The sequence below is a fragment of the Saccostrea cucullata genome, unplaced genomic scaffold, assembly GCF_032062105.1.
Source record: "Saccostrea cucullata isolate Sc308-1 unplaced genomic scaffold, CSIRO_AGI_Scuc_v1 ctg237, whole genome shotgun sequence".
NCBI lineage: Eukaryota > Metazoa > Mollusca > Bivalvia > Ostreida > Ostreidae > Saccostrea > Saccostrea cuccullata.
The window spans coordinates 59,576-84,239 of NW_026931975.1; the positions used below are offsets into that span (position 1 = coordinate 59,576).

Below are 24,664 nucleotides of genomic sequence, written 5' to 3' on the forward strand. Positions count from 1 at the left end.
TTGTTAAATAATTTGATTTTGGTAAATGCATTACACGAGCAAGTTAATTGGTAAATAAAGTCGATCAAAAGAATTCGGGAAAAAAAATCTTTAGTGAGAAGTAATGGAAACCGAATCGTTTCATAGTATAAAAATGTTTGCTTTGTAAGTTTAAACATGGTGTTAGTTCCAATACTTGATTTAAACAAACATCACAACACACCAATTCAAAAGTTGTCACACCACACAAGTGTCTCAAAACCAGTACTGACTATACATTCAAGGGTAAGTGTAACCTTCACTACACTATGTTAACATCACTATAGAACTAGTTTTCAAAAACAACAATTATGTATAGAGCTTCTACTTGTGTATATATAGTGGATCATCATTTATATTTTTCATATAATATTTCATGTGCACACTCCGAGAGCTGGCAGTGTATATCCTTCGATGTACATCCTTGTATAGTTTTAACTTTTGCTATATTTAACGGGTGTGGTCAATAAATTCACTTTATTTACATGTGTATTGAAAAGTAAAAGTGGGTCATGTTTATTTTGGAACTTTAAACTACAAAGTCGATCTAACAATCTAGACTTTGCTGATTGGCCTTGGAGATAAAACAATCTTGAAGGTAAATCTTCATACGAAATGATTATAAACTGATAGTTGAGTTCAAAGTGCAGCGGTTTGTATTTTAATAACATACATGTATATTTGCTAAACATGTACACTTGCAGTAAATGCCCTCAAATATGGCAAGTTGTGTGTAATGATGTGAATAATAATTCCGGGAATATAATTTACAATTTCCTGGGACAGACTCTATAAATGATATCAGTTAATAAGAAAATTTGTTGGAATCTGCAAAAGACTTTTAATAAACTTAAAAAACATTACAAGTGTCAAAAAGGTGTCATCGTGACACGTTTGTCTAGTTCAGTGTCCTGCTCTTACTTATGATGTCTTACCACCAATTACTTTGATCAGTTACCAATCACTTACCAATTACTGTTGATGGGAGGTTTAAATTTTAAACCTGGGCTGTGTGTTCAAGATCGTAACAGCTTAATTAGAACCTAGCAGTTACTAGTGGTAGATAACTAGTTCTTTTGAACAAATCTACTATAGGTGTTACGTGTATGATACAAACATCTCAATAAAATTTAATTCAGTTTTTGTAATATTCTGGATTGAATTTTTATGTATGTTTTCTTGTTTGTTAAATGTTTTTTTTTTGAAGCCTATTCCAATTTTTGTTTACCATTTCTCAGTCTTCAGTCATAATGAATATCTCTGCAAATTGGCAAACTATTCTTGCGGGCGTCTGCGTTGGACTCCTTGTGTATTACGTCATCAAGCGCATGAAACATCGTCTGCCACCGGGACCAAGATGTCTCCCAATCATCGGAAATTATCAAGGTAGACTGGATAATTCAGATGAAGCATTTTTCATTTAGATGAAAGTATGGCATCTACAATCATGACCGTGTTTGTGAGTATACGTCACCCAAAAGAGATTTCTGGCAAATAACAAAAGTTACTGTTGAACAGTTCATATCGTAGTGATGCAACAAAAGTTAACAGTATACATTTATTGACTGAATTCGAGGGCAACATGCGTTTTGTCGGACCCAAGAAACAAACTGTCTGAGGCCGTTAGGTCGAAGGCAGACAGTTCAATGGTTCGAGGGTCGACAAAACGTATTTTGCCCGAGAACTCTGTCAATAAATGTTCTGTTATACCTTTCATTTTATTTTATTTTTTTGACATACATGTATTTTGTACTATATTCCGTGATGTAATATCAGGTCTGTCATTGTTTAACACCAACAAATGAAAATGAGATTAAGCTCCGCCCATTCTGAGACGTAAGCGGTCCAACATTTCAATCAGCGGTCCAACATCGATTTTTTTATGCCCGCTCAGCAAAACATTAAATATGTTGGACTTTTTTCATATAGTTTTGTATAGGAACAAATTTTTAAAGGTATAACAATACTGTATGATTTTAGTTAAAAAAGAATGCCTTTATAAATAATTTTAGGTAATAGCATACATATGTTTATGCATATAAAAGGTTGGATAAGTTATGTAAAATCTCTGATGATTCCCCTCGTCAGATATTTTAATAAAATTAAGGAATATCTGTCTTTTTTTTTCTTTTTTTTTTTTGGTTTCATGATGTGATCAATTGATTGGCTTGCATGATAATTTCAGATTGCATAAATGCCAAGCGTTTATGCATAAAATTGGCATTTATGCAAATTATTAAGCAAGCCAATCCATTGATCATCGTCATGTAACCAAAATCTCTGAAATTTTTTCCTTACATTTACATTCTTTTGATTCTGCAAATTAAATTCATGTGCTACAGTTCCCGCACCTGTCTCTATTTGTCCCGCCCCGCACGTGATTTTTTTTAAATCACGTTTTTCGAAGAACCAATACATTTATGTAGAAATAAAACATTTTTACACTTTGTACAAAGACATTGGAAATGTAAAAATATATTACCCCACGTTTCCAACTACCTTATATTTCATTGTGAAATAAAATTAAAAAATGTTTTCAGTAGAGTTATTTCAATATTTAGTCCCCGCCCACTGACGTCAAACACAAAGACAAACGCACGAGACATACATGCAAATAAATAAGGCCTCCTTTTAGCATCAGACACAAAGACAAACGCACGAGATTTACATGTCCTTAGCTCCTGGCCTATTTTTGGCGAAATTTATATTCCGGTAGAATGACCAAGAAATCAATTCTACTAACTCTTAAAGATTTATCACAAAGAAAATAAATAGAAATTTGTGTCGATTGAAAGTTTCATAATTTCTAACTTTCAGTATATTCCTCTCCAGACGCCTATCGAAAAGTCTTCCAAATGGTGGATAAATACGGACCTGTCATCAGCATATCATTTGGTATAAATCTTAGACTATAGTTTTGTAGAATCGTGGTAATTGTCTACTACTAAATACATTATATTAGTTTCATAGACACATAGTAGTTTTTTGGCATTCTTTGCCTGCATATTGAAGAAAAAAGATTCCATAATTGTGCATGAAAATATAAAATGTTGCCGCGAACAATATTTTGGAATCCATGCTTTTTATCAACAAGAAAAGTCTCGGTCTCCCAAAACATGTTATACAGATATACAAATACATACCTTCTTATAGGACCAATGAATTGGATTTTTCTGAACAATATTGATGTAGTGAATGAAGCTTTTGTGAAAAGACAGGAAGACTTTGCTGGGCGACCTCAGATGACAACAGGTACAATATTGTGATTGTGGACTTAAGACCAAGAAAACTTAATTTAAAAAATTTTCAATTTTTTTTATTTTGGGCCATCCATACACTAGTAACATAAACTTAAATCACGTAAAATGTATTTTACAGGTAAAATGTTTACTGATGGCGGTAAGGATATTGCCTTTGCTAATTATTCCCCGATGTGGAGACTCCATAGAAAGGTCGCGGCCAAGGCTCTCCGGTAGTGACGTCATAGGTCTTTCTCCGCTCTATCACTAGACCTAACTTCTCTAGCTCTAGATGACTTTTTCATGTAGCTAAATTTTAAGCAAAATAAAATCATATAGCCATATTTTTAAACAAGAAAATCAAGTTATGTCAAGTCTTTCCTTATCCAATACTATTACCTCTTCTAAGTTTTAAAGAAAAGTGTAGAGGTATAATTCAATCTTTTTTTCATTTATTCATAATCATCATTCATATCATCTGAAGTTTAAAAAAATGAAATCCCGTTCCACATGTTCCAGTCTGTAGCATTATTGCAGCATAATTCTTTGTATTAAAAACTCTTATAATAGTATATATTTAAGCATTGAGCAAGATTTATGATAAGATGCTTGAAAAACGCAGTTTGATCTACAAAGTTAACTCAATGTCAATGCCCTAATAAGTTGAATTCATTATTTATATAGTCATTACCTACAAGGAAGCCTACTGCAGGATATGGTTCAAGAAAATATGAATAAATTTATGGACAAGATGGCAAAAGAAAGAGAAGCATTTGTACCCAGAGATTATATTAATTTGATCGTTTTCCATCAACTCTATACCGTGTGTTTTGGAGAAATGTACGTGTTTGTAACTGAAAGGTTTTTTTTTAAAATATTGGAATATATAAATATGCAACCTAATATAGGAGATTAAAAAGATGAACATGTAATTGTGCATTAACATGATATTAAAATGGCAAATAATATTGTTTGAATTGCATACCATGTGATTTTGAACAGGAGACCAGCAGATGACCCAGAAGTGAAAGAATTTTTGAAAACGTACGAAGATTTTGTAGTCGACTTTGGCGCAGGCGCATTGGAAGATCTCATTCCCTTTCTCGTCCATATTTATCAGACCGCCAAATATAAAAAGCTTGTGAGACAAAAAGAAAAACTTTTCTCTTTCATCAAACAGAAATATAAAAACCACAAGGAGACATTTGATCCCAGTATGCATGATTCATTTTTTTTTCATCAAAGTTTAAATTTCTGATGAGAAATGCAGATAGTGCTCGATTTGGTCCAGTATTGGTTGAATTTCGGATTTTCCCTTTTCCAAAGTGTAATGTTTAAATAATTTTTAATGTTTCGTTTACTTTTAGGTATCAATAGAGATTTTATAGACAGCTTGCTGATTGCAAAACACGAAGCAGAAACCGAGAGTGCAGATAACGATTTAGAACAGTTTAATGATGTGTACCTGATTATCGGCCGCAGCAGCGGCCGATCTATTTGTGATTGTGTTAGAAAGTGCACATGGGGAAATGAGACATTATTTTTCATTAGGTCAGGAAAATATTTCTCAAATGATAACAAGTAGAAAACCATGAGTAAAATATTTTCAAAAATTGCTTTGAATATAGTGTTAATTGTTGCTACTATGTTTCAATTTCTTTATCATTTCTCATCAGATAATTGATAATTTATGGTTATGTAAAAAGAGTTAACAATAGATACTCCCCAGCATGGGAGTGTATAAGATATGAAAGGAAATCGTCATGATTTTCCGGATAAAAATGACGTGTAAATGTGCATGGATTGGTGAATAAAAATTGAAAAAAATTTCAACCAGTAAAAATTGTTTTGAACATGCTCTACGGCTGCAAATAACACAAAGAAATTTTTCTACATTTTGTACTGCGCCTTGCAGCACAGCCATGGGCATTATCACGTGACCAAGATCCAGGGTATCAGCACCTGGTTCATCTTGAGATACCTACATCTTTATTTTGATGACAATAAATTCTTATCATTTATTGCTGCCCTGCCCTTTTTACATCGATGAATCTATTTATAAGCAAATGGGGTAAATGTCTATTTTTTTTCATTTTAATTAATTATCTATTTTGCCTTGAAGACAGTCTAAAATAAAAATGAATCAACTATTTCATTTGAATACTAGTATATAGACGTGCTTTCCTTTCATGGACACTTTGAAAATTGTAAAAGAAATTTGTTTATGCTAAATTTTGTTTGCGGCCGATTTGATGCTTTGCATCAATTTAACTTGTTCAAACTGTAGCCGATATTTTCTTTGGTAAGATGGCTTATTGATAAAACATCGTTTTTATAAAGGTTTGGGGGGACTCTTAACGAACGATATCATATAAACTGTGAAGCATTTTTGATCATGATTTAATATACAATTATAATTTCTGTCCATTTAAAGCTGGAACAGATACCACTAAGACGATCATGGATTGGTTTGTGTGTTACTTGTCAGGCCTTCCTGATGTTCAGGCCAAATGCCAGGAGGAAATCGACAACAACATAGGTTGGTTTTCCTTTATAATAAATAAATAATAATGCAAGGCATTGATTTTGGCCCACGTCTGAAACTTTTGAATCTATAATACCGGGTATGTGTTTACTTTCAACATTTTCTATGTTTAAGAATTCAGCATCATATTTTTTTTGACACTACAGGCAGCAGACAACTGACAATGAAGGATCGTTCCAAGTTGGAATATGTCGAAGCCTGTCTTTGTGAAACCATGCGATTGGCCCTTGCTGCATCAGTCGGTGTTCCTCATTTTACACTAAGCGATACGCAAGTCGGTCAGTTAAGTTTACTCACGCATTTTTTAAAACAAGGAAGTGTTCGAAAATATTGTCAGTAGGCTCTAAACATTTATTTTTTCTTTTTAAATTTAGAAAATTGCATTACATAAAAGTATAATCAGAGATTAATCAAATTCATTATCTGTCCTTTTTTTTCCCAGCATGAAAAGGGAAATATCTTGTTTCTTACGGTGTGAAGATTCATACAAAGTTAATCTTAACCTTGAACGCTAAAATTATTTTAAAGAATACTTTATAATCTTTAGCAAATCCTGTCCTTTTGTTTTCAATGAACAGTGTTTATTTACCCTTTCAGGTGGCTATGACATTCCAAAAGGAACCGTGGTTTTAGCTAATTTTTATGCACTACATCGAGACCCAAAACACTGGGAGAATGCGGAAACATTTGATCCAACACGGTTTCTGGACAAAAATGGAACATTGACGACAAAACGTGAGAGTTACCTTCCGTTTTCGGCAGGGCGGCGCGTTTGTTTAGGGGAACCCGTGGCAAAACCGGAACTTCTTCTTATGTGTGCGAGTCTTCTGCAGAGATTCGAGCTTCGTCTTCCAGAAGGAGTAAAGCCAAATTTTGACAGTGTACCTTTATCTTTTGGCTTAGAAATTCCACACAGTTATAAAATTGTTGTCAAGGATCGCAATACTTCATGAATATAATTTTGATACAAGATAAAGCAATAAAAGTAGGTCTAAGAAATTACTTGTGTTACGGAGTGTGTATATTTATAACAATTTCCTAAGGCCTCTTGTATAGTTTACACTCTGTATCTTTTGCATTCACGTTCACCCCTAGGCTAGTAGTAATGTTACATCCAACATATACCCAGATGAGCTAAATTTATCTTAGATTCAAAAGCTTATTTTGTAGAGTGTAAGCAAGACCCATTTTTTTTAAAAATAGCTATAGCCAGTAGAGGCCTGTGCCTTTGTTTCTTGAAAAACACCAGCACCAGTGCAAGATTCATAGGAGGTTTAATTATTGCATTCGGACACCCCCCTCCCCTTCCACACTAACCAGAAAATATATAATTGAACTTGTGCAATATTAAAATCACCAGCAGTTGGCCTGGGTCATTAAACTAAACATAGATATACATGTATTCTCTCTTGATAAGAAGCAATAGATCAATAACAGTGGTATGCTCAACTTTGAGTCACAGGCTTTTATCTGATTTTCTACAAACCCTTTTCTAAAAGTGTTTCAACAACTCCGAAGCTTTAGTTAAGTAGACATTTCATTCGACAAACCTAGGATGATTCCAACATCTTTATAGCAAATAATGAAGCAGCCCTGGCCCCAAGACCATAAACTGAGAATAGACTTTAGTCAAATTTTCATTTCAATATAACTTTTGAAATAATTTTGATAACAATACAACATCCTTACCACTTTTAATTGAAATATTATACAATCAAATTTTGGATGAATTATATATTGTAAATGACAAGCTATTCAAAATCAGAATTTTGACTTGCGTCTGTTTTTAGTTTATGGTCTCCAGGCCTGATTAAAGAAGCACAAAAATACATAGAACTGAGAGTTTAAATAATACATTACACAGAAATAAGTGAGATAAAATTTATTTTACACACAATGTACATGTACAGAATAAATAGAACACTAATACCTATGTAATAGTTCTTTCTTTCTTCATTTCATGCACATTACCTAGGACAATTTCATTTTAGATTATCAATTTCTCCTTTTTAAAAACAGGGATGAAATAAATTTAAGCTCACTGATAGATGATTATAATTCTATTCATGAAATGAAAAATTAAAAATATTTCATACTTTTAATACATGATAAAATGGATATTAAAATAAATTTTCACAATATCTTATGACCAACTTTTTAACATGTTCTGCAACATATACATGTGTGTATGCTGCCAGAAGTGGGTCAAAGGTCAACCAGAAAAATTGACCAATCAGCAAGGGTCCTGCTGAGGGGTGGATATATAAGGAGGGTGTGTGTTAATTTCATAATAAAGGAAAAATTCAAGAAAATTTTGAATTTGAAAGCATGAATTTGACATGATTGAAGCAACTACAACTATTATGAAACTATAACATTTAAAATGACAAAATCCTTAGAATAATGAGTCATCATTAAAATGTGTATTTCAACCAAGAAGGATTATACATTTCATAAAATCTCAGCTCTTAGAAAACCCAGTCACAACCCTAACTTCAAACAGATATCACTGAAACTTGATATTAATGTGAAAAAAAAAGATTCTGCGCAGGTAGTTAGGACAATCTTCAGATTTATAACCCCTTCTATTAGATTTACAGATTATCTTTGCCAGTTCATTCTTACTAATTTAGAAATCTACCCTAGAGACCCTATCACTGCAGTCAAAACTCTGATGACACAGTAAAAACCTAATATTAAAGTACATGCATCTGCTTGCTGACACATCATACATGAATTTGAACATCCTAAAACAACCTACTAACAAGCTTTTCAGAAGAAAATACATTTATGAAAGATTGGAATAGATGGACAGAGAGACAAACTGATTATTATAGAGATCCCACAAATGTGGGTCCTATTAATAACCTTCGCTAATCTGGACACAGCTACCCAACATATAACAATGACATGAGACTCCAACCAATTTGCTTAAAGGGTCAAATATTGAAAATGCAAAAATGATATCTACATTGTAAATAGTATATGTTTAAAACCACATTTATATAACATTTTTGGACACCATTTTACACACATTATAGATTTCTAAATTTATAAATTCTCAATATCTTCATATTTACAGTACATTCTCTTTTCTCTTACAGTATCCATGCAAAGTCTACGAAAAAAATTTACATAAATTCTATTTCACCATAACTTGCAAATATTGAACAGTTTGGCCCAATAGAATATTTACAATTAAAAATAAAAATTCTATATAATGTAAGACCGTCATCACTCATTTCATTTAAAACATCATTTTTAAAAAAAAATCTGTAAGTTAATGCATTAAAAATATCTCAATATTCATTTATTCTGTACCTTAACACTACTTCAAAATTTTTAAACATAATTGAAAGAAAAAAAACAGTTCTATGAAGCAAATTACAAAGGGACAGCTGGAATATCTATGACAAGGTCATCGGAACCCTCATCGCTATCATCAAACATGGGGGCCACAGCCAGGGGGTTTCCGGCAGGTTTGACTCGTTTTCCTTCCGTCTTCTTGGGCTCACCCACGCTCTGTTTTCGGGGCTTCTTGCTTCCCCCAGCCCCCTGGTCCTCTTCCGGCTTTGTGTTCAGGTTGCGCTTTTTCACCAGGTTTTCCTTCAGGATGGCTTTGGTTCGGGCCTGTCCGTTACTGTCTTCGTCAGACTGGGTGTCGGAGGATGCACAACTCGACGACGTGACCTCATCGTGCTCCATACACAGTGACACTGACACACCCTCTATGTCTTTTATGTGTCCCTCAGTATGGGTAGCACAGAAGGAATTGGGACATTCAGCACACATCATCACAGCCGGCTTTCCGCATTCATCGCAGTGATGCCAAGGACAATCCCATTTACCTGGAACACAAATTCATATTGTAGATAAGTCAACATTGACTCACAACTTTTAATCAAAGGCAGATTTTGTCAAAAAGCAATGTTTCTAACGAAGATTCTTGAATACTATAAAAAAAAACTGTCAAAAAAAAAAAAAAAGCTTACAAAACTGCCCAAGCCTTCAAAACAATTTATCAAGAAAATACATATATGGAATGTAAATATTTTCTATATCCTCTACATATGTACTGTACTTTCCCTATAAGTGAGAAGAAGATTTTTCCTAATATTCCTATGTAAAACTTTGATCGGCCATTACGGCCCCACCCTACCCCCAGGGGTCATGATTTAAACAAACTTGAATCTACACTACATAAATTAACCTACTATTTTCTACAAAATAGACTTTCTCTACCAGCTATCATTTCGATGATAACAGCAATAGCCAAATACAGACAACAGAATTTTAAACTTTCCCCAACATAACTGCAGTGAGCCACATGAAGTAAACAATAGTTAAAACACTCTTTGACCTATAAAATTACATACCGCATAAGTGGAAATTTGGGCCCGATGCAAAATAAGCAAATTGACCTTAAAATTTTGCATTTAATTTTTAGTAAAAAGTAATCTTAAGCAATTTAAAATACTCACTGAATAAACTATTACAACTAAAACGCAATTAATTTTTAGCAATATTTACTTTTAGTGATCTCAGCACCCTCACTAATAATGCCAAAATTAAATCCTCGCTAAAAATTCTGCTGCTTACCATGTGGGGGTTTGGAGAGTTTCAGACAATGTAAGTGGTAGACTTTAGGGCAGCCCGTACGGTCACACATGACCAGCTCCCCACCCTCCCCACACCGGAAACATTCATCGTCATGCTCCTTCTTCCCATCTCCTTTCTTCTTGTTTCTCTTCTTTTTCTTCTTTTCGTCCTTTTTCTTACTCTTAGCCACTGAAGCAGCCACTGCAGACTTTAAGAAAAGAAAAATTGTGACTCTTTATTATTTTCATTGTCATAACTCGACATGGGATAATGTTTTAATATAATTTTAGATTTTTCTTTTTTAAACACAACACAGTTTGGAATTTTTTCAAGTGGACTCATAAACATTTCTTGGAACAATGTGCAGATTTCAACCCAAATTTCCTCTGTTCATACACATTAGTCTATTGAGCTTCGTGTGGCATCGCATTAATCCACTTACCTTCGGTCTCACACCAAGGAAACCACTGCATAGCTCTGCTCCACAGTTACACTTTGTCTTGTCATTGCCCAGACATTCCAGATTATAGTTGAAAGTTAATTCAGTGCCTGAAAATAGCAAATGAAATCTAGTAGAATGCCAAATTCTCTTGAATATGACCAAATTGGATTTCAATTAAGGAATATCCACTGTTCAAAGGGGAAATTAAAAAAAAAAAGAAAAAGAGGAAGGAACAAACCCCCAAAACAGGATAAGGACTATATTTTTACCTGCAGGTATATCACAAAGTGCAAATAATCCCACGCGAACATCCCCATTGGCTGTCCATTTCTGGGTCTCACAGTTTGGTGCACAGCTGTGGTTCATAAATCGGGAGAGGTTGCCCTTTGGCCCTGCATCAATCACTCTGTCAAAGAATTGGATCACTTTAGCTACACATTTAACTAGAAAGCTCTTAACATAAAGACATTTGTATGGAAATTCAGATGATATTCATAAAATCAGATTGTGAATAACTTAAGATGCTTGACAATTTTTTTCTCACCTGTTTTTGTCTAGGGTAAGCATGTAATAGTTGCTGATGTTGTTTTCGTGTGATTCATCAATTCTTCTCTTGACCTCCTCTTCATCAATAAGTTCTCCAACATATTCATGTACAAACTGTCCCTGAAACAAGGGCAGCAAGAATCTAGTGATGAATGCAAAATTATACATGTGAATTGGAAATAAATAATAAAGCTACAAACTTAACCCTGTGACCTTAATCTTGTCTAACTGATCATGTATCAGAGTCAAAGATTACCCTTCAATAAAAATCAAGCCTTCATTTACGTTTCTATCTTAATAACCTTGTTCAAATGGCCATGATGGTGGGTTATTTGACAATCTCTGGTTATGAAGCAAAATGTATGAGTGTGTGTAAAGGGAAGGGAGGGGGGTGTTACACTGTAATCCAAATAAAATCAAAGACTTACTTTTTTGATGTCCACATTTGTTCTCAGCCCCCATCCTCTGCCCTCGGTTTTGAATGGTGTACAGTCAGGATACTCTCGTCTCTGAAATCGCTGGTTGTGACACTTCTCGCCACACTGGCAGACACTAGGGTGACACTCGTACATCAGCATTCGGTTCAGACAGTCCGTGTCACTGCTGCACGGGGCCTCGTGATTAGGGTCACACTCACACCTCGGTATACTGGTCAGGTCTGGTTTGGGAATTACCACGCTTCCAACTGGAATGTTATTCTGAAAAATAAACAAACAAGTGTAAGGTTATGAAGATAGACAAAATGCATCATATCATTAAGTTCTTACTCCGAAAATAAACATTCGAACAAAGAGTGAAATTATGTAGGTATGTACCTCTTTTTCACACTCATCATAGCTTTTATATCAGTTTGAAATTTTATTACATGTAGATTTTCACACTGAAATTCAACATAAATATTCCAGCACCATTTGGTTTCTCTTAAGCTTGATACAAGAACAACCCTTTTTCATGAAAAATACCTGTAAATTTAATACTGAAAGTTGTTTTAATTCCATCATTTTAATTTCACACAGCAAGAATTTAATTTCCAATTCATACAAGCATTAATATGTGTTTAAAAATTAATGATAGCATTCACGACAGGTTAAATTTCGCAAATAAATGATGAATCACGAATATTGTGAAATTAAAACCATCGTGATTTTTTCACAATCTACAGTAATTCTCCAACTACACATGATGAAACAGCTTGCTTGTATTATTTAAGGACATACAATCTATTGCCAGTAGTGAATACCTTGACAAATTTATATGGGGCTGGCTTTTTCTCACTTCTCTCTATCATCATCTTCTCTTTGTCAGCACGGAGTGCCTTCAGGGCCTGGAATGCCTCAGTGGCCTCCTGTACACCTAAAACATATATACAGATCCATAATTATCATGAAGGGGTTTGCTTCTTATGAGCATTTATAACATTGCATATATACATGATAACTTAGATATCTATAAAACTAGGAACTAAGTTATGTCCCTTTCCAGAAATTTCAATGCAACTGTGATTTCCATGACAAACCTCTTGCAAAAATCTTTGCCAAACTCTTATTCCTTGCTGTTTCTTTGCAGTACTTATCACCATCATGAAATCCAAAAGCTCTGCAACAGAAAACGACACATAGACATCTTCACTTTCATATTTATATTTTCAATACACTTTCACTTCAAAACAGTTTGTGCTTCGACTTCGAAAAAGTATGTGGATGAAGAACTAACAGGAAAATTGGCACAATTGAGTGCAATGTCCATAACTTCTCAACAGCCAAGTATTTATCTCTTTTTTTTATTGCTTTATGTACACTTTGTTATCCTTCAAATCAATTTTAAGACAACAGTATCATGCAGGAAAACTTTAAAAGACTACACAGTTAAAAAGACATGCAAGTCCTCACCTTCCTTTATGGATCCAAAAATAATCATTGGTTCCAAAGAAATGGACAGGGAATTCCCCAACTTGATGCGTCTTCTCTTGTATATTATGAGGCACCCGTTTGGGATGGCAAATTTCTGAAGGCCACCACCTATCATAAAAGAATTATTCTATTATGTTTTATTGAAAAAATGAAGAATAAATTCTATAATTTATAAATGTATGTAAAGAGTTTTCAATAATTAAAAATAATATTAACACTTATAAAAGTAGGGTGATATTATTCCCATGCTTTTATTCCTCTAGACCAGTTGTTAAGATCCATAGAATAAATGACATTCCAATTTCCAAGTGTTTAAGTGTTCAAGACATCAAACTTGCAACTGATTCCGAGAATTAAACTATAAAGCCTTACCTGTAACTGCCGAGTTTGACCCACACAATGTCCCCGTATAACAGCTGTTTGCCAATAGAGCAATCATTACAGTACCAATTGCCTTCTGGGAAATTTATGTTTAAACATTCTGCATGGAAAGAGGCTGGGCAACTATCACAGCAAATCAGAGAACCACCTGAAGTAAGAACAAAGCTACATGTCAACATCTGATGAGAAAAGTCTAATCTTACTTTTAACACAGGGTACCTGGACCCATGTATTTAACCTACAATTGCATGCTCTTCAGTGTCTTTCAATATTAAAATCTACAACTGAATTTATTTGTACCATCTCTGGGGGTAAGGTTTTTTCTTTTTCCTTTACACTTTGGTGAAAAGTGACAAATAGCATGCAAAATTCAGAGTGAATGCAAGTTCAGTATTGATATAAAAACGAGAACAGAAAAACTTACGAAAATAAAATAAAATTCAACTCAGAATGGTGAAAAAATTTTAAAATACCAACCTAAATTGCAAACAAAACACCAGCTGACATTTATATGATTGTGGTATTTTTGGGTGCGGTTTGGTTGGAAATGTTTATTACAGACAATGTTGTATCCAGGCAGATTTTCACTCCCAGCAGCGATACAAAAGTCCCCGGTGTGGTAAGCTGTCGGGCATCTGACACATCGAACAAGTCGACCTATATAGTGAAAAGAAGCCATGTTTCACAAACAAAAAGTAAAAGCCTGAAAGGCTTGGAACATGGCACAGAACATGAAAAAAAACATTTCAAAAGTTCTTTGAATTAAATATTGTAAAAATTACATATTTTCAATAATTTTCAATTCATCTGATGCAAAATAAGAATTAGCAGCCGATTTGAGAGACCAAAAACTTTCCTTGTATGAAGTTCAGTCTTATGGAAACACGAATCTATAAACCTCCACATGGAATTATTATAGCTCTAACCTTTGCTAGCCTTGGTTTTCTTGGAATTTTCTATGGAGCATGTTGCACACTGGTGCAGAGGGCAAACAAACCCATTCTTGGTGTCGGATTTTAATTGCATCAATTTATTCATGCAGTCTTCGTGATAAAACTTTCCACACAAATGCACAGAACATTTCTTGGTTGTCTCGTCTTTCTTTTTGCATGCAAAGCATGTGTGCAGTCCTACAAAAATAGACACAATCAGAGATTAAATTCAAATTTAAAAAACATATATTTTTTAAAGATACAGTGAAAACTGTCTTATTTGACATGCACTGGGGAAAAAATTGTGTCGGAATAGACAGGATGTCAGATTGCGTGATGGAGTGCACAGGTGTCTGGTTCGACTGTTTTCACTATATAAACAGATTAAAATATACTTGTATAAGTTAGTACTGAATTTTGAAGTCATATTGCCTCAGCCTCAGCTGTAACAGACATTCTTGCATAACTTGCAGGCAAATAAGTAATTAATGAACACAACAGAAAAGTTGAAAAACAAAATTCTACAGATGATAATAGCACCCTTCCCTGTTTTGGCGAAACTTAAGCATTCATTTTTTTAATGGTCTACTTTCAGCCAATTTTTTTGTACCTGAAAAGCTCCCATTCTATAATTCTGTACTCATATCTTCTTCAAATATAACCGCTCTTTATTTTCTTTTTAAGGATATCTTTTACCACTCACCACCACTCATTAAGTCCATCTTTCACGACTTACCAGTTTTGCACTCCTCACATTTGAAGGGTTCCTCCACACTGTCTCCCACACAAGCCTTATGGAAATAATTGTGACAGTCCCCCTCACATTCCACCAGCTCACCTGTATCCTCACACACCTGACATAAGTACTTCTGACTTTTACTGCTCGAGGATTTCTCTTCTTCCTACAACAGAGAAGACATTTCTGATATACAGTAAAACTTGGTTATAACGCTATATCTTAATTCGTTATATCCGTATGAGAAATTCATTAAATTTATATGGCTAGGGAACAAAGATGACTTTGCTACATCCATAAATTAACAATATTTGTGTTCATACTAAACGAGTTTTACTGTACAATAAATGCAAGAGAATTCAATTTTGCTACCTTTACAATTAAGATTTTTTCTAACCTTCACAATGAATAATTTCCTCATTTCAATTCTTTTTTATTTACTATTTCATTTTGACATGAATGCAGGATCATTTTATTTACCTGATAAATTTTAATTACTTTAGTTAACAATAATATTTCCTTTTCCTGAGAATGTGATTGATTTTGAAAATTTAATTAATTCCGTACTAGTTGAGGATAATACCTGATTGTCTGAACTGCTCTCGTCACTTGTGGATTTTTGCCTCTTTAGTTTCAGTTTTCCAATCAACTTGGATTCCTGTAAATAAAATGGATATTTTAATAAAATCAAATTTTTTATATTTCTTTACTCTAATTTACTAATATTTCAGTCAGCCATAATAATGAAGGTTTGTTGGATCTGTCCCCTAACAAAAAAAATACTAAAGTTAACTACAGTTAACCATAGTTTACTACAGATGTATAGTTAACTTTAGTAAATCAAAGTGTCAAAGTTATCACTATATAGTAAATCAAAGTTATCACTCTAGTTAACTACAGTACTTTTTGTTAGGGTCTCCTAGTTATCTTACTTTTTCCATATCCTCCTCGTCATCTCCAACATGTGGTTTCTCCGTCAACTTTGGGGTCAAAGGTCCTGTGGGCATGTCTGATGAATCTACAAAGTTTGATTTCCAAGAAAGTTAATAATAACATTTTAATTACTACAATATTTGTATCAAACAAGACACATTTTTTTCTGTGTGTCAAGTCTCAATGATGAAAGGAGGCATTTATTTACCAGTGATTGGGATAAGCACGCGCCCTGCGCCATAGTCGCATTAAATTTTAAAATGTCACATTAAAATTAAAAACGCAGCGCCATCGTGGCGCATAGAAAATCATGCATACATTCTTTTAAACTTGCATCCCCCAAACGCTTGTCTTTCCCACAACAATCGCTGTCATTAAAAAGATTTAATGTCGTTCAGTTAAAAATGGCTTTCTTTTCTCCAAAATCAAACAGTTATGTGTTTTTGATTGGCTAACGCGCAGCATTTTGCAGCATGCTGTGAAAATAATACCAATCTTTCATTTTAAAATAACAAACAGAATTCAAGTAAATCGGTAGAAAATGACTCGGAAGAAGTATAACATGCTGACAGAACGAATGGAGATGACGGTAAGACCGATGATGTAGTCTCGGATGAAAAACCAAAACGAAAATTTAACATGTGGAGGGAAGCAGTATAGCCTAGATCTAAATCATTTTAAAGATGTCAAACATCGGAGACAAAAAATAAAGAATTGAAATTAAATTGCAGTGTTTATTTAGATACTTGTGAAGAATATAAAATCTTTTAAATTCTATGATTTGACCATTTCAATTAAGTAAAGTCAACTGAAATTCTAACAGCAAAAAAGTGTACATTATATATTGCAAGTTTGTACAGGAAATGTCCCATTAAAAAGTCTATATAATGTATTATAAGTGTGCCATTGTCACATACATATCCCAATCACTGAAATTTACTTGCATACCTGAAAATCTCCTACAAAAATAAGCATAAACCAAAATGTAGTTTTGTTTCAGCATTTTAGTAATTATATTTTTCATAAAATCAAAATGTCTGCATTAATGCTGCAAATAAAAGGTATCTTTGATGTAAAAAAAAAAATGGAATTGTTTTGAGAAGGAAAAAAATTCTGAAAATGCTTGAGAAAAAAAATCAATACATTGTTACAAGTGCTATATAAGTATTATATACATTTACAATAGCTTTTACCTTGAAGCTTAGATTTATATCTAGACTTTTGTTTCTGACTCATCATCAGCCACTGTTGTTGCAGGCATTCATTTATGTTAGCTTCATCAAATTTAGGATGATCTGCCATCATGCTGTCCCTGTGTTTACTACAGAACACCTCAAATGATCCCCCCGTTTTCTTATCCTTGTGTGAGCTGGCGCTCTCGTCGACTCTTCGTCGCTTTGACCGGGGTTTAGCTCCTGGAGATGCTTTCGCTTCCTCCACCGTTGCTTTCACATGTTCAGACGACTTCCGCTTTCTTTTCTGTGTTCTCTCACTTGATTTCCCTTTCGGGGAATTTACAGGTTTACTAACACTATTATTCAAATTCTGTTTTTTAGTCTTTTCGGGTGTGTAAACACATTTGAATTGTTCCACTCGTTCATCAAGAGTCATTTTCATAGCCTCTTCTGCTTGATGTATGGCTATTAGCCAAGCTGCCTGTCGGTTTGGATAAACTTTGTATAGTTTTTCAAGTTTTAATTTTTCACCCTTTTTCGCATTCTGAAAAGCTTGTTTCACATGCTCGTCGTATTTCTCTTTTCCATGGAATTCCATTATTGAGCCAGAGGCTATCCACCCTCGCTCTCCTTCGTTTCCGAAGAAATGAACGTGATAAATCCTACTTCTTGCTGTAAAGGACAGGAAATACTTCTAAAATCACCTATCCATCTAATAATACATTTACATGCATGTCAAAATTAAAACAAGTGCACATCTGTAATTGTATGCATTTTTGTCATAAACAAGATGGATGACATATTAATGAATTATATTTTTTTTCATGCCCTTGCTACTTCTTTCATCTTATTTCTTTTTAAGGAAGTCAGTTTCCTTCCAAATTTTATACCATGAAACATTTGTTGTAGACACAAACGGATGATTGATACAACTACTGTACATTTGAATCTCACCTTTCATTTTCGTGTATAAATCTTCGTAGGGATCCTTGGCCACCATACACGGCCACCAGGGATGTCCAGCCACTTTGGCCCACAGCTGGTCCCCTATCTTCCACTCTGTTGGTTTATCCACCACGGGAGACAGTACTGTTGCTGATTTGTTCAGATCCGGTTCTACAGGCTGTGGAATATCCACATTATCGGCACTTGCTGACTTTTCTTCCACACCTTTTGGAGACTTTTCTCCCACATCCAACACAACTTTGGGCTTCCTTTGACGCTTTCCCTCCACATGAGTCACTTCAAATATGTTTTTGTAATTTCCCGATTTTTCTTTGACTTGTTTATTTTTTCTAACTGGCGTGCTAGGTTTGGGGTCTTTTATCTTTGTTAACGTATTTGAGCTATTGTCACCGCCTTCCGATTTGTCACTGTTTGTTTGCAGTTCTTGCTCGTTACTAGTTTCTTGTTTTGCTGTTTGTTCTTTTTCGATTTTTATTTGAGATCTTGCCTCCGCCTTTGCTCTCTCTTTCGGATGCACCAGTGGTCTCTCTTGTTCACCTATAGATAATTTAAATTTTTCATTTTGCAATTTAATGTGAAAATTATGCATGATTGCAACTATTCAGATTTCTTTCTGATCAAATTCTGATCAGATAAACCAACTATCTTACCTGTGTTATCTCTGGCAAATCATAACAACAAAAAATGTTAATGCATTTTCCATACACATCAACAACTGTAACCTCAAGTTGTTTTTTTCCCCAGTGATTGGGAAGGGCTTGCGCCACGCGCCATAGTCGCATTGAAGTGGAAAATGGCGCATTAAATCATTCAATGATTGCGCCAAGGTGCGCATTCAAATTTTTAGCGATCTTATTTGGAAACATTTTGCGTTTGACTTCATTACTTGTTTTACTTTCGTTTTATTGCAATCAATTTTAAAACAACAAATCTCATTGGTGGAATCCCGCAAAAAAACTGTAGACTGGTACCCTGACATTGGTTAACGGGTGCAAGCTCCCTTCCTAGCGGCAGCGACTGGAATCAAGGCAGAGAACCAGTGCTAAAAAAAACTGCTTCCGGTTTATCGAAGCACCTAGATTCGGTACATTACGACATTTATTTATAGGGTAGGGTGGAGTTCAATCCAAATTGTGATGTGATTTAACGCAAAATACGGATATAATTTTATTTTCAATTTTCTTTAAATTTGTAGCATTGCATGTGTTCAAAATTAGATTCGGTTCATGAAAAACGTGGGGTTTTTTTCGTACTTCACATTTGTTTGTCATTTTGTTGTTTCTTAAAATGGCCCCTCAGATTATATGGACGGCCCAATCATTTTCAAAATGGCCCATTAAAATTTTTGACAGTTGCGCCAGTCCCTTTGACCATTTTGGCCTTCCCAATCACTGTTTTCCCAAACAATAAATAAGTTCAAAATCATTAAACTAAAATTATTCAAAATATCTATATTAAGAAAAAAAATATGATATTGTAGTAATATTGCTTAAATTTGTGCCATCATTGCAAGGCCACACTCTACTGTGATAATACTGGCGAAAGGACAAAACAAACACCTGTAACTCAAAAGTAACTCAAAAGTTTTACATGTACTGTGACAATCAGTTAAATGTACCTTGAACATTTTCCACAGATATCTCCATGTTGAGATCTGCATTCATTCTGATCACTTTCCCTGCATCTTCTACCACAAGTGTTGCTTCGTCTTTCACGGCTTCCACTTTGGCTGCGGCTTTGCTCTGAGCAATCTTGCTGTTCCTGGTTAAGTTAGCCACCTGAGGGAGGTGGTGCCTAAATGGGGGAGAGGTGCACCCCCCACCATTGACTGCTGCCTTCGTATTGTCCATCGCAAGACCAGGCTGATCTTGGTCACGTCTTCTTAGCTGACATAACTTTAATTAACACCTACAATTAAAAATTAACAGTTTTGATAATTATTCTAAGGATTCTGACGTTCATTGAATGTTCTTTAGACTTATGGTATTTGCATATCCCAATGAACCAGACTTAATGTTCATCTTGTTCAATTGTTTTCCCTAATAACTGGTTACCAGCCAAACTGACAACTTCAATCGACAAAAATGCCACTTTGAAATTAAAAAATCAAAATTCAGTTGTTGTAAGGTCCACAGGAATTTATTCCCTAGCCTGTTACAACTGATCTCTAACCCTTTACTCTGAAATAAAGGGAAAAGACTCCCTAGTAAATATTGTGGGAAGTAAGTAACACAACTGATCTAATATTTGTTAAGTTTAACATCAAACCTTGCTGATCAGGTGCTTACAAGTAGCTCCACAACATTTAGACTTTATCAGTGTTTAAGGAATCCTATATATATTTCCATTCCTAATTTTTTTCCCTGTGATAACCCTTTGAAAGTTAGTGGAGTTGATTTCTTGATAAATCTACCAGAATGTAAATTAGGCAGGTCGATAGGTCAGGAGCTAAGGAGGCCTAATATGCATGCAAATCTCGTATGCATCTGTCTCTGTGTCTGACACTATGGAGGCTAAAATATGCATGTGAATCTCGTGCGGCTGCCTTTGTGTTCGACGTCAGTAGGCGAGGACTATTGAAATTGGCATGGGAGTCCTCGTGTAATTTAAATTTATGAGTACATTTTTAAAGTCTAAATCTACAATTTTATTTCACAATGAAATGGAAATATTCACAATGAAATGGAAATATAAGGAATCACTGTCTAGTTAGTTTAGTATGCCAGGGACATCAACAATAGTGGGAAACATGGGATAATTTATGCATAACAGGCTTCGCCCGTTATGAAAATTATCCCATGTTTCCCACTATCGTTGATACCCCTGGCATACTATACTAACTAGACAGTGATTTCTTAATTAACATAGTACTGGCATATTGATCAGGTTGGGACTACTCGCCCACATGGGATAAAAATAGCCTTTTTAGGGTACAATATCCCGAGTGGATATAAATTTACAGTGCAAAAAAATGAACATTTTTATTTTAGCAACAAATATCATAAATTGGCATCAAAACACTTAAAAAGAAATAACTTTTGGCAAGCAAGTTTTTCTGTAACCCTACAGTTTGTAAGATTGATCCTTAAGAATTTAAGGAACTTCCAAGGGATCAATCTCCAAAACAATAGGTATAGTCTAATCCACACTTTGCAAATAAAAGTTGTTTCCCTTTGCGGGGTCAACCAAAAGGTCAAAAGAGAAAGAAACGTCATTTCTCCTCTTTATGCTACCAAATATTTGGGCGTGCTGTGATAAATCCATTGTGTTTAGTTTTATTTTCTTTCAATGTGTGGGTAGCCCCATCTTGGGGCAATCAGTACACAAAAGGCAGAGCTTTTTAAAGTCAAATGACGAAGTTACAAACCTGAAAAGTACAAAGGCCACTGTGTGGATTGTATGGGTTTATCCCCTAAGATGGCGGCTAAGGGACATAACTTTTGAAAAGTGTGGATCGGACTATACAGAAAAACTTGTAAAACTAAAGTTTTTCCTTTCTATGAAGCATTTTGATGCAGATTTCTGAATTTTGTAGGCAAGATATTTTTTGCACTGAAAATTATATCCCATTTGGGCGAGTGGTCCTAAACTGTTGATAGGGAAAGATTTTTTATTCTATAAAGCTGCTCTACTTGAAACTCATTTATAAAATTTAAGGTGCCTGTGGTGCAACTGCATTGGAATATATTCGAATATACTTAGTAAATATAATAATTATTTTCAAAACTCTTTCCCTGTGCTTTAAACATTAACGTTTTTACATCTATTCAAATAATTTTTTCCTGTTGGCTGAGGGCTTCCTGTGCCTACATTTTTTTCCCAACCTGATCATTCCTCCAACATGATTTACTTATGAAGTTCTTCATGCTTCCCTTGCATTTGTTGGTCGCATAGTTTGAAAGTAGTGTTCAGCATTCTAGCACTCCTATTTTACCCTCACAGACATACAACTTCAATTTGGTTATGGAAGTTATTACCTATTCCACTTTTTCAACAAACTGAAATAATGACTTGACCAGCAAGCCAGGATATCAGTATCATTACATGACGTAGATGCTTTAAGCTGCTTTTATTTACACTTCTTCCATCAAAGGATTTGAAATAAAATGAAAGCATTTATTCTATGGAAATATACAGCATGCTGACCCCCCTTCTTTGTGTGGGGATTGAAAGTACACCCTTTTATTACTTGTGATCTTAACTAAAATCAGAAGTTTATAAACGCAACAACATCTACACTAATTATCATAATCATGACTTGTGGACAGGATTCTTACTTCAATAATATTGACTTCTTTTTCCCTGAGAAATACATGCTCACTCTGACTCTAAACGCTCACCGGAAGATAACAACTTTCGTGTAATTTCGGCAAATATCGGCGGGAAAAGGCAAAACAAATAAACTGGTTCTCTTTCTGAGATAGAGTTATGGTTCCTGAGTAATCAGAGTACTGAAATACTGAAGGTGGTCGATTCTGACATCAAAAGTAATGAGAATTTTTCATCAAGCATATCTTTAGAATATATACACATAGCTTTATTAAAAATCAAAACAAAAATGGGGGTCAATGCGCTTCTTTTGGCGCTACACAGCATTTAGTTTGACCTTTTTGCACTGTAAATACGTTTATACACAATTCAATTTTTAAAAAATTTTCCTCCATTTTTTTTTTTTATTTATGGGAACAAACACAGTCTTATTTCATCTTAAATAGACTCATTAAGATTTGTTACAGCGAAGAAATTTTCAAATTACTCCGATTGTTCAATTATTTTACCTTATTGTACTCAAACAATGTCATTTTTATGGCATTAAAAATTTAACAAGCATGCAGAAAAATTATTTGAAAGTAATGACATTTCACTCAATTTAGGAAGAATGGTTAAAAATATCGTATAAATTCAGAAAAGACAATTAAAAATGGGGAGTCTGTGATGTTAATTTTTAGATATTACTAAAATAGTGCTAATTCTTAAGCTTATGGCTATTCAGTGACGTGGCATCGTTTTTAAAAGGGGGAGGAGGCAGCCAAAGAAATATTTTTTACTTACCTGAAAAAGTTGACCAAAAAAAAAAAATTTCCAAAACTCAAAAATCCTATTTCGTGGGGGAGGGGGGGGGGAGGGTAGACTGTAACGGCCAAGTTTTTTTCCCCATATAACAATTAACATTTTTCAGTGCCACATTTTTTTTTCATACAATACTACATTACCCTTATTTCAATTTACTGTACCAAAGTACCAAAAGGGGACCAACCAGCCGTTCAATGAACATTTCCAATTGTAAAAGTTATGTCTGGGGAAAAAAATATTTATCAAATATGAAGAGAGAATTCATGACAGTTTATTTATTAGATAATTTAGGACCAGTATAAATGAAGTGTCAAGTATATTGAGTTTTCTTAAATTATTTTTATTCCCCCACCCCACCCCCCGTGTTCCATACCCCAAAGGTTCTTATTTATTTTTCTATGAGTTATTCGTTCGCAAAGTATCACAACCGAAAAATCCAAAATTTAAGCAAAAACTGTTCTGTGAATAGAAAACGCATATGATTGATATTTATGTGATTTTCAAATAGACACATATATATATATATATATATGTGTCTATTTGAAAATCACAGATATATCTTGATAAAGTTGTCATGCAGAGATCAGAAAATATAAAAAAAAAAATGATAATAATAATAATAATTAAAAAAAAATATTGTGAGGGGAAGTAGGGTCAATCCTGTCTACGAGCATAGTGTATGAATAAGTCATGGTGATATATTTTATCGCAAAAAAGTCAAATGACTCTTGGGGTAGGGAACACGGGGGGGGGGGGGGGTTCCGTACTACCTGTGATTATTAGAGCTAGAACAGACTGTAGAAAAAACCCAAAGGAAATCATGTACTCAGTAATCATGCATTCAATCAATCTATATAATTAAAAATTAGATCTTTGATCCTCTGCAGTTAAGTCAAGATATACTTTTAATTGGGTTGGTCATTCAATACTCTCGGTTTGGATATTGTAAATAAAAAAATCAGGATCCTTTATCCTAAATAGTACATACGTCCCTGAAAATATTGATACCGTGTTTTGTTTTTTTGTTTTTTTTAACATATTGTTAAACAGTCTGTTAAATAAATATTTTTATGTAATATAAGGATTTCAAAATAATCTATTGGAAATGTTGCCTGAATATATAACCTTTTTTTTTTAAAAAGTGCATGTGTCTATGCATGAGCATTTTG

At 34.2% G+C, this 24,664-nt stretch overlaps 2 protein-coding genes across 2 annotated transcripts; one reads left to right on the forward strand and one right to left on the reverse strand.

Annotated features, from left to right (window-relative positions):
• The first annotated feature begins 433 nt into the window (after window positions 1–433).
• Window positions 434–6,801, forward strand: LOC134234139 (steroid 17-alpha-hydroxylase/17,20 lyase-like). The gene is made up of 12 exons (XM_062716196.1): window positions 434–616; window positions 1,257–1,404; window positions 2,836–2,913; window positions 3,172–3,270; window positions 3,397–3,490; window positions 3,942–4,097; window positions 4,260–4,471; window positions 4,625–4,726; window positions 5,533–5,559; window positions 5,692–5,796; window positions 5,949–6,080; window positions 6,400–6,801. The coding sequence occupies exons 2-12, from the start codon at window positions 1,269–1,271 to the stop codon at window positions 6,753–6,755; spliced, it is 1,497 nt and encodes a 498-aa protein (XP_062572180.1). The 5' UTR covers window positions 434–616; window positions 1,257–1,268; the 3' UTR covers window positions 6,756–6,801.
• Window positions 6,802–7,669: 868 nt separating this feature from the next.
• On the reverse strand, window positions 7,670–22,821 carry LOC134234138 (histone-lysine N-methyltransferase NSD2-like). The gene is made up of 19 exons (XM_062716195.1): window positions 22,700–22,821; window positions 20,041–20,330; window positions 18,411–18,959; window positions 17,475–18,128; window positions 16,281–16,366; window positions 15,932–16,006; window positions 15,349–15,514; window positions 14,607–14,810; window positions 14,158–14,337; window positions 13,672–13,828; window positions 13,279–13,407; window positions 12,906–12,985; window positions 12,630–12,742; window positions 11,818–12,087; window positions 11,388–11,509; window positions 11,113–11,249; window positions 10,844–10,950; window positions 10,402–10,609; window positions 7,670–9,650 (listed from the first exon to the last, which is right to left on the reverse strand). Exons 2-19 carry the CDS (start codon window positions 20,270–20,272, stop codon window positions 9,187–9,189), a joined length of 3,933 nt encoding a protein of 1,310 aa, XP_062572179.1. The 5' UTR covers window positions 20,273–20,330; window positions 22,700–22,821; the 3' UTR covers window positions 7,670–9,186.
• Window positions 22,822–24,664: the final 1,843 nt, after the last annotated feature.

Coding starts and splice junctions, on each gene's coding strand:
- LOC134234139 (XM_062716196.1), top strand. CDS start 1,269: ATGAATATCTCTGCAAATTGGCAAACTATTCTTGCGGGCGTCTGCGTT. Junction 2,914..3,171: donor TGTCATCAGCATATCATTTG/GTATAAATCTTA, acceptor ACCTTCTTATAG/GACCAATGAATTGGATTTTT. Junction 6,081..6,399: donor ACTAAGCGATACGCAAGTCG/GTCAGTTAAGTT, acceptor TTACCCTTTCAG/GTGGCTATGACATTCCAAAA.
- LOC134234138 (XM_062716195.1), bottom strand. CDS start 20,272: ATGGACAATACGAAGGCAGCAGTCAATGGTGGGGGGTGCACCTCTCCC. Junction 16,007..16,280: donor ACGAGGAGGATATGGAAAAA/GTAAGATAACTA, acceptor TTTTATTTACAG/GAATCCAAGTTGATTGGAAA. Junction 14,811..15,348: donor ATGTGAGGAGTGCAAAACTG/GTAAGTCGTGAA, acceptor CTATTTTTGTAG/GACTGCACACATGCTTTGCA.